This window comes from Camellia sinensis, chromosome 4 (genome assembly GCF_055761805.1).
Source record: "Camellia sinensis isolate YWXY chromosome 4, ASM5576180v1, whole genome shotgun sequence".
Taxonomy (NCBI): Eukaryota; Viridiplantae; Streptophyta; class Magnoliopsida; order Ericales; family Theaceae; genus Camellia; species Camellia sinensis.
Genome location: NC_138964.1, coordinates 174,227,678 through 174,240,576, shown reverse-complemented (window position 1 = coordinate 174,240,576; position 12,899 = coordinate 174,227,678). Strand labels below are relative to the sequence as shown.

Below are 12,899 nucleotides of genomic sequence, written 5' to 3'. Positions count from 1 at the left end.
CAAAATGAAAAATTTTGGATTATCATGGGCCTCAAGCAAAAAATTTAATCTCTATGCCAGATTAAACAAAAAAAGGAGCTTTTTTTATTCATAAGCCTTGATGACAACACAATATTATCATTTTTTTTATACATAATTTATTTTATTTTATTTTATTTTTTAAAATTTTTATTCCAGAAGCAATTGTGCCAACAAGTTTAGTAAGAACTTTGCATATTAATATACCACTATAGCAAATACAATGGCTGCACTATATATATGTTGGAAGGGTTGTGCATGGTAGTAGTGACCTCCAATCATACTTTGGCATTTTTCAAGTACTGGAAAACAGTGATAGAAGATCTGATTCAAAGGTGGAGTGAATATCTTTTTCTAAAATGAAAAAGAAAAAAAAAAAAAAAAAAAAAGACCAGACCAACACCATTTCTTCCCTTCCTTTTTCTTGAGCATCTCACTTGGTATATATATGCAAACCATTCTTTTCATTCTTGTACTAATAAATTTGGTAGATTGAACACCACTTGAAAAAGAAAAGAAGAAAACTACAAGAAACAACCGTCGTGAACATACTCTTTCTCTTAGTTTTGATTCTATAACTATATATAAGAATATAACAAGTCTCTAACTCATATTATGGTATCTACTCTAAGACCAGATTCACATTTCACTCACACGCACACAAAGAAAGAAACCTAAAAACTCACTCAGAAGCAACCGACCCCCTTCCTTTTTCCATGTAGGTAGCTTGCCACTGTCACATTCTTCCGGGGGCACGGAGAAAAGAAAAAAAAAAAGAAAAAAGGGAACCCTGCATGGCTTAACATAAAAAAAAAAAAGAAAAGAAAAGAAAAGAGAAAGTAAAAGGAAAAGAAAAGAAGAATGTCCAATACAAAGGAGACTTAACATGCATGGAATGGAAGAACTAATGCTTCTTTTTATGTCCTCACCAATCCCTCTTGATATGTCTATGCCTTCTTTTCATTCATGAAGATACTGAAACTGTCAAATGCAAAATTACAATGAAAAGAACCACATCTAATTAGCTAATTAGTCGTGCTCTTTGCATAGAAACAGCCACTCAAGAAATTGAGGTAAAACTGTGTACATCTTGCTCTCCTTAGACTCTTTTTTAGCAAGAATATTATGCACTGGGTAGTCCTTTTTTTTTAATCATGTTCTTTGTCTTGCCAATCTGGTCTGCCTAATGTGAACTCCAAGCTTGGGTTCTTCTGATCCATATCAGAACTTAAATATCTCTTCACACGAGTCAAATCACTTTCCTGAAATGTTTTGGAGATGAGATACAATTATTTCTTAATTGATGCCTCTCATGTTAGACTATTTGTAACATATGCAGATGAAAAGAACAATGAAAGAAAGAAAATTTGTGCCCCATGATGGAGATAATGTTTCTATGAATTTTGGTATTAAAATTGTATTAAATAAATTTGTTAAATTTTTAAGATTTCATTTTAATTCAATACCTCTATCTGATGTCCGGATCTTTGTTGTGATGGCAAGGTTAACGGTCTAAGCCCATCCATATCATTGTAGTTGTTTTGCAGCCAAGCCTCTCTACTGCTGAAATTTTACATAAAACATTGTTAGTCTTTAATTGTACTGTTCTGCAATTAAATGTTCCTATTATAAGGAAATATGTACAAGTTCATTGGATACAAAAAAGTCCTCACTTGTTGAGAGTTGATAATAGACCTAAAGTTTATACTCATCAAATTACTTAGTAGTAGTTATCATTAAAGTACGTATAGCATTTTCTAGTTTAGTGTGAAGGTATCTGGTTAGTCAAAATTTTAACAACTATCATCTAAGTTTTTCAGAGACAATTATTAATTTTCAAATATTTAAATGAGTCACAAGCAACTTAAAAACTAGAAGGCATTTTTCACAATGTCAATTCTATGTGAAGTTCTTACACTTAGGATTGGATTATTATAGTTATTTCCTAGTAGAATTAGAGTTTTGGCTGTAAGCCTCTTGGCTAAGTGGAAATTAACTCAACCTACCAATTACATTCCCACTAAAATTAATCAACATTCGAAATTTTTTTTTTTTTGGAAAAACATTTAGTTCAATCACTAATCCAACCATCCACGCACCATTCTCCTTTTTGGCGGTAAAAAAATAATATGCCTATTCAAAATTATGTGTGGGTATATATGCATGTATGCAGATCTTTATTAGTCTGATGAGAATTGGATCAAACAATCACGGAGCAAAGGAATGAAAAGGATAGAACGGGTTAAGCTTGCAAAAATGTATTCAAACCTTGTACTCCAAGTTTTGCAGATGTATATACCATCCAAACTTTAGAGTCAACTCTATAAATGACAACTTAATTCATACCAAAACATTTAATGATTGATTAAAACAACACCTATGATTAATAGCAAGATGTAATACTAGAAGGCAATTGGGCTGTAGATGTGCTTGATAGCAAAGCTACAACCAGGTCCACCATGTTTTTCTCGGTCCCAATCTTATTGCCGAGTTTGCTAAAAAGAAACCTATTGTTTCTCGCTCCTCAACTAAAGCAAAGTGTCGTGCCCTTGCTTAGGCTGTTGCTGAACTTAGTTATGCTTCTCTCAGATTTCCATATTTCTTCCCCTAATCATGTTTTATGGTGTGACAATATTTTTGCCTTTTCTTTATCTTCTAATCCCATTTTCATGCACGCTCTAAGCATATTGTTGTTGATTATCACTATACTCGTGTGAGGGTTCCTCTGATCGAATCGCTGACATCTTTACTAAGTCATTGTCAACTTCTTGTTTTTATTTTTTTCAAGGCAATCTCATGGTCTATTCCCCTCTGGGCATGATAAGGATTCAGTTTGAACTTAAGTTCTAGCTGATGCTCAGCCTATCAAAGTTCATCACAACAGTACTCAACCTAATAGCAAGTCACTATAAAGTAATAAGGCTCCTATAATTGAACTAACAAATTCAGTTAGAACTAGAGTCGGTTAGAGAGTTAGTTAGATGTAGTTAAGAGTTAGAATTAACTCTAGTACAGTTAGTTTTTGTGTAATACATGTATAAAAGATGTAACTCTTGTACAATTTTATTAAGTTGAATAAGAACTTAAATTTTCTTCATAGTGTCTATATCAAACAATAGTGCCTTAACCTTGTTGAGGTCATTTGATACAAACTCAATACATGCCATTCATTATTTTTTTTTCTTCATAATATAGTTACAAGTTTAATGTTTTGAATATATATTAGTTTTACAATTTTGAATTTCTAATAAAAAATAAAATTAAAAATTTAACCATTGAATCAGATGGAGTATGATACAATGCTTGATATCAATAATTTATGGAGAAAAGCTTTGATATGAAACTTTCTCTGAATGAAAAACGTAGATCAGAAGTACATTATAGAAAAGGAATGGAAATTGTCTTCTAGTGAATATTTCTTCATCTAAAATAAATTATACTTATACCGAATCACCAGATTATTGATCAATGAATTGAATCATTAATAAAGAGAATTTTAACTTCTCATGTTTATAAAGGCAAGCAACGAAGGAAAAAGAAAAAAAAAAATCTCAATGGTAGTTGTCATCTTTTTTAACCTGTTATATTATGATCCTATACTTTTTTTTTATTATATTTTCTAACACGATTTTCACAATTACAAGAGAGGACTTTTTTTTTTTTTTTTTATTAGATTTTATGATTGATAAGATGGTGATAACATAGTTTCTTCTTCCTTTTTCATTTATTTATAATTTTTTTGTTCTTTTGTTGGGTGACAATTTACAATTATCATGAAATTTACATAAGACAAGACATTTTATTTTAAATATGTAATAAAATTCAATAATATAACATGACAATCATATAACAAATCCAATAACTTGACAATTACATAAGAAAACCCCCAAACAAATATAAGAAGGAAAAAAAAAAAATTATAATGTGATTTTTGATATAATGCAATTAACCAAGAAAGGCCATACACATAAGTAGGGATGGTACTGATATGTTAATTAATGGAGTAAGATAGTTCTAAAATCAAATGATCTATCATAATCATTGAGTTGTACGCAAATTAGAAGAGAATAGTAAATTATCATCCTCAAAATTGGGAAAAGTAGGTTTCACTTTGATTCTTATATATAGCACTCTCATCTTTTATCTTTATTAGGATTTATCTTTGATTTTGATTCAATAAAATTTATTATTTTACCGATCAAAAAAAATTCTTCTTCCTCCTTTTGTTTCCTATGAATTAGTTGCCTAACTATTGATGTATCATTATTATAGGGATGCACAACTTGTAGGTGAGTAAGCTGATCATCCGTCCTAGCTCCAGTTCTTCTTCAAATATGTACATATATTAGAATGTCATCGGACATTACTCCTAAATGAGATGCCTTTGATGTTTCTTCTTAAGGATTGGATAATTTTTTAAAGCATCTCCTGTGGTCTGCTAAACCACTTGTCATTGCTAAGTTATAATAGATTGAAAAGAAATGAACACTCCACTAGTGTGCTATAATGGCTGCAAAATCTGCTACCTGAGCTTTCACAACCATCTTTCCTAGCAAAAATTACCCCCTCAATTCCCCAAAATTAAAACTCTCTTGAAAATAAAAACCCGCAAAAAAAAAAAAAAAAAAATCATAAATCCAAGTAAATAAATTAAATAGTTTAAAAGCAAATATGATAAAAAAAACAATATCAAAAATCTTAATGAACAATACATTCATAAAATCTAATAAAAAACTATGAGATAAAAAACCATATGCACAAACGTACAATCTATTGGAGCCATAAGTTTGTCTTTTGCCTTGTACTCGGATTTTCATTAAATAAAATTTCATTTTTCCGGTAAAAAAAATATTGGAGCCATAAGCTCTATGTAACACTTTCCTAAGCTTGATAGTTGAGCCGAAGTAGAATGTATATGGATTGTTGAAAGTTGAACATGTAAATCAGAAAGAGAGGAAGAGAGAGGGATGGGTGAGAGGGGATGGAGATCATCTGAGATGAAAAGTCGTGAGGGAGAGAGAGGAGGCTTGATGGTGGGATATAGTGATTTTTTTTAAGGATATATTGTGTGATGGCCTTGTAGAGAATTCTATGAAAGTGAGATCAAATTTTTTTTTTTGATCAGCAAAGAAAAATTTCATTTAACAGTATGAAATTAAAGGTACAGGAAGATGACATGCATCGAGAGAGATTTGAAAAGTACAAAAATACCCCTACTATTGCTCCCTCGCATCCATACAACCAACCCCTTAGCTTCACAATTTTTTTTAAAAAAAAATAAATTAAGAATGACTTAACTATAAAATAAAATACATGAAACCCCACCAAATCAACTAAAATCTATTCAACAACCCACACACCAAGACCCATGCCACTGCTGTTACAACTCCCAAAGCCCTCACCACCCACCCCTATGCTGCTGCCCATGCCACCCTTAAGCTGCTGCAACTCCCACCTCCCAATACCCACACCAACCACGCCAGAGCTGCTGCCCACACCTATGCTGCTACAACTCCCAATACCCACCTCTATACTGCTAGTCCGGCCGAGAAGACTCCACAGCCAACACCGGAAAAACTCCCACGCCAATGCTGGACCTTGACATTGCAGCTCCAACATTATTTGTCGAAGGCACTCACTGCAGATCATCACCCACTAACATTGCAAATCATCACCCACGCCAGAGCTGCTACAACATTATCTCCCAACATTAACTCACCTACAGATCATCTCCCAACAGTTCTTCTTACTTACTGCCAAAAACCACACCACGCCACAGCTGCTGCAACTCCCGAACCCACACCTATGCTAAGCCGACCAACCGCTGGGACACCAACCACTGGGACACCACCCACTGCAAATCCAAACACCCCCAACTAGCAGTTCTTCTACCTTCTCCAGTTCTTTTTCTTTCACCCCTCAAACTCTCACACGAAGAGGAGCGCTTGAATGAAAACCAGACAGATCTGGATCGACTCCGACACCCATGTTTTTGCCCAAACAAAGCATCGATACTTCTCCAATAATCTGAACTAGAGTTCACCCCTCAAGCTCTTACTCGCAAAAGAGCGCTCGAGTGAAGATCTTGGACGTCCCCTGCTGAAAACAACACACCACTACCCCCAAAGAATCAGCTATAACGGCCCAGGATCACCAACAAATAACATCTACCGCAGCACACAAAACACTCCAAGGTGGGAAAATAATGGGGGAATCAAGTTTATTAAAGGAAAAACAACAGACAAACACGGAAGAAGCTAGCCCAGCCGACAGCCATAGCCAAAGGCGGCGGCCGGCCAACCCAAAGAGAGGCCTGAGGAGGAGGTTTTTAGAGAAAGAGAGAGTTGAAAAGAGTTTCGATGTGAAAGTGAGATCAATGGTGTGAGATAGTGAGATCAACGCTTTGTGTAGGGAGTTCTAAGAGAGCAACAATTAATATTTTTGATTAGCCCTTGTGCCAAAATAGTGTTCACATGTGTAGAGTAATATTTCCGAACTTTGATACTTTGACATGATACAATGTCAAATTAGAGCTTCGACATTGTTATTTTGGCATTCACCAATGCAAATGCACTTATTATATAAAAATATTTTATTTTTTGAAATAATGAAATAGAGACAAGTATACTTCATAAAATAACAATGTTAGCGTTAGAAACTTAATTCAAAAATTAATAAAAATTTAATTGTGCAGATAACACGACTCACAATGTACTAAATATAGATTTAGACAGTGTACTTTATTTTCTAATCACTTTTTAAATTACTTGACTTTTTAAAAAATCCATACCAAACAATACCTAAGAATATGTAGTATATATATACATACAAGTATACACAAATACAGACAATAGGATCACCCGTGTATTATATAGTTTTCAGTACGCTTTGAAAAAAGGAGAACACTTAAAGTCAAGGCAGTGGTCTTTTTGGTCATATATGTATTCTCCTCATGAAGACAACAAGGACCAAAGTTTAATAATTAAAAATAGTAGTAATTTCAATTAGAAATAGTTCTAAAAAAAAGTAATAAAGTGTTACAGTTGTTGCTTTCTCTTATCCTAATTAGCTTTTGATTACGTTTCTAGCTCTTTTATTTATTTATTTATTTTAAATATCCCACAAAAGCAACATATCTCAGCTCATTAGAAAATCTTCCAAAACAAAAAGATTTTAAAAGAGAGAAGAAACTAAGCAAAACAAAAGCAAAGGCTGCCACAAGAACCCCTTTTTATATTCTTCAAAAATGTGGACGTGTGATTTGATTTCTAGGTTAGGTCACCATGCAAAAGAAGAAAAAAAAAATGGACAAGCTAACTGTTCAGAAAAAAATATTCAAAAAATATTTAAAATTTAAAATATATGAGATAGATTTTGGATATGACTCACACTACATCAAAGTTTAGATTTTATTTTATTGAGGAAAGCATTGTAATTTAGTTCTATCAAAATTTTAATTATGAATATTTGTTATGTAATTAGATTTTAGTCTTTTGATGCTGTTATTTTTTAATGTATGACTATATTTTTTAATACGGTTTGATATGTAATTGTATTAGTGATAGTTATATATATTCTAATACCATTATTTCAAATCATGATCATGTGGGCATTTCACAACGTATGAGAGACAGAGAGAGAGAGAGGGGGAAGAATGCTACCTAGAAGAATTACTCCAAAGAGTAGTAGAAGGGAAATCTGTCTGTTGTTGCATAGTCCCATCAGATGGACCACTTTGGTCAATAAGCCTACTCAAGCTGCCCACTGTAGAGGTATCTTCTTCTCCAGAACCATCCGATTGGCCTTCAATAAAAACACAAATTTGTCCAAGCTTGTCAATGGCTGCTTTTGTATCTATTCATATACTTATCAAGTACACAAAATGTATATATATATATATATATATTTATGGATCATGTGATTATGTATATGTATATATGTATACAAAGCATGTATGCCTTTCTGCATCCATCTGGAGTTGTATACACAATAGGGTTTACTAGAATTAAGTATTCCAAATGGGGTATTCTACAAAATTTGATTTTCATCCATTAAAAAAAAAAAAGAAAATAAAAATAAATTGTGGGTATAGAAAAAAAGAGAGAAAATAAGCAAAGCTGGATAAAAAAGAAAAGAAAAGAAAAGAAAAGAAGATGAAAGCTAAGCAATACGAATTACCTGAGGAAGCTGCAGGCTTGTCAGTGGTTTTAACAGTTCGATACATCTGCAAAGTCATTGGGAAGCATTTGCAAAGACAATTGAATGGAATGAGAATTAAGTGTGAAACAAGAATGATAAAGAAAGTTAATAAAGCAAAAGAAAAAGAAAGAAATATTATCAGTACCCATTTCAGATCTCTCTCTCTCTCTCTCTCTCTCCCTCTCTCTCTCTCTCATTACCTGTGCGACCTTCTGGGCATCTGGGTCTTTTTGTCTTGGTTTCTTCATTAATCACGAGGTTGATGTTTGCTAAGGTAATAGTAATGAGCTGTATTATTGCAAAATGATTACTTACTTTTGTCTGTTATCATTCGACTTTTCTCTCTCTCTCTCTCTCTCTCTCTCTCTCTCTCTCTGAGCTCTTCGAAGATCAGACTTCTCTTATACAAGTCCTATTCTTTAATTCATTCATTCATGCATTCACTCCACACATCGGCTACTGTGCCGGAGCAATAGACGGAGACCGCCCCAGACATCACACACTGAGCTGAAGAGAGAGACAGAGAGAGAAAGAGAGAGGGTTTGTTTCTTTTTTGCTGTACCTGTAAATGGCTCTTGACATGAGCGAGTGTGAGATCTTTGACATCCATGAGCTCAAGAACTGACTTTGGAGTAGCCCCTAAAATCAAAATCATCAAAAAAAAATATGAGATCTAATCTAAGCATACGCCCAACAAATCCAAACATTAAAAAACAAAAGGGTAATTTTTGTTTTCTCATTAAAAAAATTAAGAAAATCAGGGAAAGAGGAACAAAATCTATGTACTTTCATGGCCACCAAGAAGCTCAACAGCATGAACAAATCGAGCATGAAGCATGCTCGTCCAACGCATCCTCGGCGCCCTCATGCTCCGTTTGGTCGGAAGCTTGGGCATGAACCTTGATCTCATCATCCCATGAGAGACCTCATGATGAGAAGGCCCAACACCATACTGATTGTGATGGTGGTGGTGCACTTGGTATGACGGTGGAGATAGCCCGTTAAACCTGCCAGCACCACTGCCAATCCGATAAGGTGACACCGATGCATTAGGCCCCGAGTTCAAGATAGACATAGGATCTAAACTAGTCCCGAAATAAGGCAAATTAGAAGGCGAGTGAGAGAGCGAAGACGAGCACAAAGAGGGGGAAGAAGAAGAGGGTGATAGTGAGGATGACCAAGTAGTAGGATAGGGCATTTGATACAAGGACAACTTGGGATCTCTATCTCTGGAAACATGGTCCAAAGGCAAGAATGGGAATGAACGGTTGTGATACACCGGAATACCCTTTATAGGCCTTTGCCCATCCGATACATCGAGCAACGAAACGCCATGGTTTATGTGATTTAACTGGGTGGTTGGGTGGTGGCTATGGTGATTCTGATGATGATAAAGGTTTCGTGGTTGTTCTTCAGCTCCAATTCCACCAGTGAAATTTGTGTTTGCCGGGTGTGCTAGAGAGAGCTCGGTGTCGGTTCTGAAACAAACCGTGGTTTTGGACTTGTGAGATTCACGGCGGCTCGAGAGTTCGAAGCTTGTGTTTAATCCAATGTTGTTGTTGTTGTTGCAAATCGATGGCGATGAACAAGTGTCGGGAGGGCTAATGTGGAGAGAGAGATCAGGAACTGGGTTCGAAGAGGGTTCAATGCAAATCCCTTCCAAGGGCATTTTTATTGGATCCTATTCTATCACCAAATGATGGCCTTTCTTTGGCTAATTCTAATTGACTCCAGTAAATAAAGAAAAAAAGAAAAGAAAAGAGTGTTTGTAAGTGGTTCTTGAGCTTTTTGATTTTCTTGGAGATTTAGGATAGAGAAACTTGCTTGTAAGAAGTATATAAAGCTAGAAAAGGAAACACCTTGTTATGCTTTCAAGACTAAAGGAGAGACAACTTAAAGAGGGACGAGAAGTAAAAGCAAGACTCTTCCCCATATCTTCTTCTTCTTCTTCAAATAGACAATACTACAGAGAGAGAGAGAGAGAGAGAGAGAGAGAGAGGTGTTTTATGAAGCAATGGAATGGGCAAAAATTAAATAAAAGAGGAATTCCAGAAAGGCATGGAAAGGAGGATTTGGGTCTGGTTTCCTCGAGAGTATATCTCGGAAAATGACACTAGCTAGAGCAATTAAGGTCTCTCTCTGCTTCTCTCTCTCTCCCTCTCTCTATAGTCAAAACACGCAAAGCACATAACAAAAACAAAAACATCAAAACATGAAACAATAAAAAAGAAAAAAAAAAGAAAAGAAGAAAAAGCAGATATGGTCTCTTTTGATTTCCTTCCCCGGAGACGACGGGATAAAAAATTTTAGAGAGAGAAAGAGAGCCTCATGTGTGATCCCTTTTCTCCCACTCTCTTTGCTTCTCTCTCATCCCATATAATACTTTTATTTTATTACTTCTAAAAATGCATTAATTGCAATTCCATGCTACGATAAAAAATAATAAAAAAATTCAAGTTCTCATGGGATTTTAAAGTTTATATTTTATATGTATATAACATGTACAAAATAAAGATACAACCAAAAAAAAAAAAAAAAAAAAAAAAAAAAAAAAAAAAAAAGTATGGGTACACCCATTGACTTGAGTGAAAGAGCCACAAAGGGGTGTTTGTTTGCTTGCATATGGTTTCACATATAATAATTCCATATTACCTTCTAATTCCCTTTCATTCTCCCAAATATTCCTTTCTAATCTTTCAACAACTTTGTCTTTGCAACACTGGGTTTTATTATGTCTTCTTCCACATGGCCATCCGTCCAACATTACACATTGATTGAGTCCTACCCTTCCCACTGTGTTAGGGTTTTCTAAACCCTAGGCTGAATCAAAGATTGAAAGTTTATTTATAAATTGTGTAAATTACACTTTAGCCATGATTAATTAAAAAAAAAAGAAAAAGGAGCCGTCCTATGTTTGATTGTGGCACTAGTCTCTCCAGAAATCAATACTAAATTGTAAAAGAAGATAACCCTAATGAAAAAGGCGCAAGTGATTTTTTTGCTGAAAGTCTGTCAAATGGGTTACATCTTGTAAAAGTCTAAGTTGAAAGATTTTAACATTTAAGATCCTTCATCACATATTTTTATTGTGAAAATAACAAATTAAAAATCTTTTGGACATTTTTACCCGCAACTCTCATTATTTTTTTGCACCATCTCATTTTCTCTTAGAATCTCTCTCTCTCTAACTGCTCTTTCCACCATCTTCACAGCCACTGTTAAGCTCTCTCTAATCCGTCTCCACCCTCGCCATCGCTCACCATGAAACTCTCTCCAATGTCTCCACCATCGTCCTCGCTCATTACCTCCATGGTTTGTCAATGATGCCACCGTGTTAGATCTATCACCGACTATCACTATCTTTATTCGTTCGCCTCCATCATCTTAGATTTGTGACTAACGACCTCAAATCTGAGATCAGTCACCTCAAATCTATGTTGCTCTCTTTATCTTTGTCTTTGTCTCTGTCTTCTTCTCCCGATAGTCTATTTTTTGAACATTAAAATTTTACTTTGGTACGGGCAAATTTGAGATTAGAGATCTCAAATTTGATTGTTTAATAAAAATTTTCTAGTAACTATAAATATTTTGCTAAAAATAGCGATTATAATAACTGTGGTGTTTATTGATGATGATAAAATTTTAATATTTAAATGCTAGAATTTAGTGAATAAATCAGTAAATTGTTAGGCTGTTAAGATTAGTTTGGACAGTAAAATTTTACTGTAATTTTTTTTTAATTTTTAATTTCATATGCAACATGGATGTTATTTGATATATCTCAATGAAAGGATTTAAAAAATATCAATTTTATTAAAATTAGACATTTATATAAAGAATTATGAAATTTTAAAGTTTCAAAATAATTTTGAATCCAAAGTTTCATTACATTTGTAACTTGAAATCATTATACACATATAAGAGGTATTTATGTCATAAAATGTTATTTATGCCATCTATATGAAAAGTTTCTTCTGTGTTCTTTTAGCAATAACTTTTTGTGAAGAGGGAGTTATAGGAAAAATCCTCAAGCTAAAATAACAAAAATAACATTTTATTTCTGTCACAACCCAAATCTGTCCCTATAGATTTAACATCGTAATTGGCTAGTAATTCTAAGTTTACTGAAGGCCTCTGAAACAGATTAATAAAATAAGGGGCTAGTGGAAGCAAATAACAGATATACAATGTCCATAAAGCTATGCAGACTTATATGAGATACATAATTTAACTTTATATTTACGACGTCATAATTGCGTTATCACTAGTACAGATAAACAAAAAGGGATTTAGCCCTACATACAAAAATAAACAGAAGAAAATAAAACAAACTTAGGATTTGTTCATATGGTTCACAAAAGACTTTTGGGAACCACATCGGGAGGCGCATTAGTTGGCTGATACAAACAGATCTAGATTGGAAGTCTCAAGCTTGATCAAAAGCCTAATCACCTACATATATAATAATATAAACAATGAGCTGGAGCCTAGTGAATAACAGCGAAGTAAAGGTTTTATGAATAATGTCTATAACAGATTCATAAATCATAATTCAGATTAGAAACAGATTCATATACATATTCAGATTTGTAAATAGTCATACATGGTACATCCATTAGCGCTAACAGATCAGATTGGTCATAAAGACCCATATACAGAGCAAATGGTCATTAAGATCCATA

General features: G+C 33.9%; 1 protein-coding gene across 2 annotated transcripts; it reads right to left on the bottom strand.

Moving 5' to 3' along the window:
* Positions 1 to 905: 905 nt before the first annotated feature.
* On the bottom strand, positions 906 to 10,758 carry KAN (Homeodomain-like superfamily protein). 2 transcript variants are annotated; one of them, XM_028264113.2, is made up of 6 exons: positions 9,004 to 10,758; positions 8,780 to 8,856; positions 8,197 to 8,242; positions 7,680 to 7,821; positions 1,485 to 1,581; positions 906 to 1,280 (listed from the first exon to the last, which is right to left on the bottom strand). In XM_028264113.2, exons 1-6 carry the CDS (start codon positions 9,884 to 9,886, stop codon positions 1,167 to 1,169), a joined length of 1,359 nt encoding a protein of 452 aa, XP_028119914.1. In that variant the 5' UTR covers positions 9,887 to 10,758; the 3' UTR covers positions 906 to 1,166. The 2 variants fall into 2 exon arrangements, with proteins under 2 accessions (XP_028119914.1, XP_082723085.1); XM_082866959.1 differs by having other exon boundaries at positions 1,485 to 1,578.
* Between the last annotated feature and the right edge of the window lie 2,141 nt (positions 10,759 to 12,899).

What these genes read in the sequence shown, in the direction of transcription:
- KAN (XM_028264113.2), bottom strand. Translation starts at nt 9,886, where the DNA reads ATGCCCTTGGAAGGGATTTGCATTGAACCCTCTTCGAACCCAGTTCCT. An exon ending in CAAGCCTGCAGCTTCCTCAG is followed by an intron (nt 7,822 to 8,196) that starts GTAATTCGTATT and finishes TTTTTATTGAAG; the next exon opens with GCCAATCGGATGGTTCTGGA. An exon ending in GATCCGGACATCAGATAGAG is followed by an intron (nt 1,281 to 1,484) that starts GTATTGAATTAA and finishes AAAACATTTCAG; the next exon opens with GAAAGTGATTTGACTCGTGT.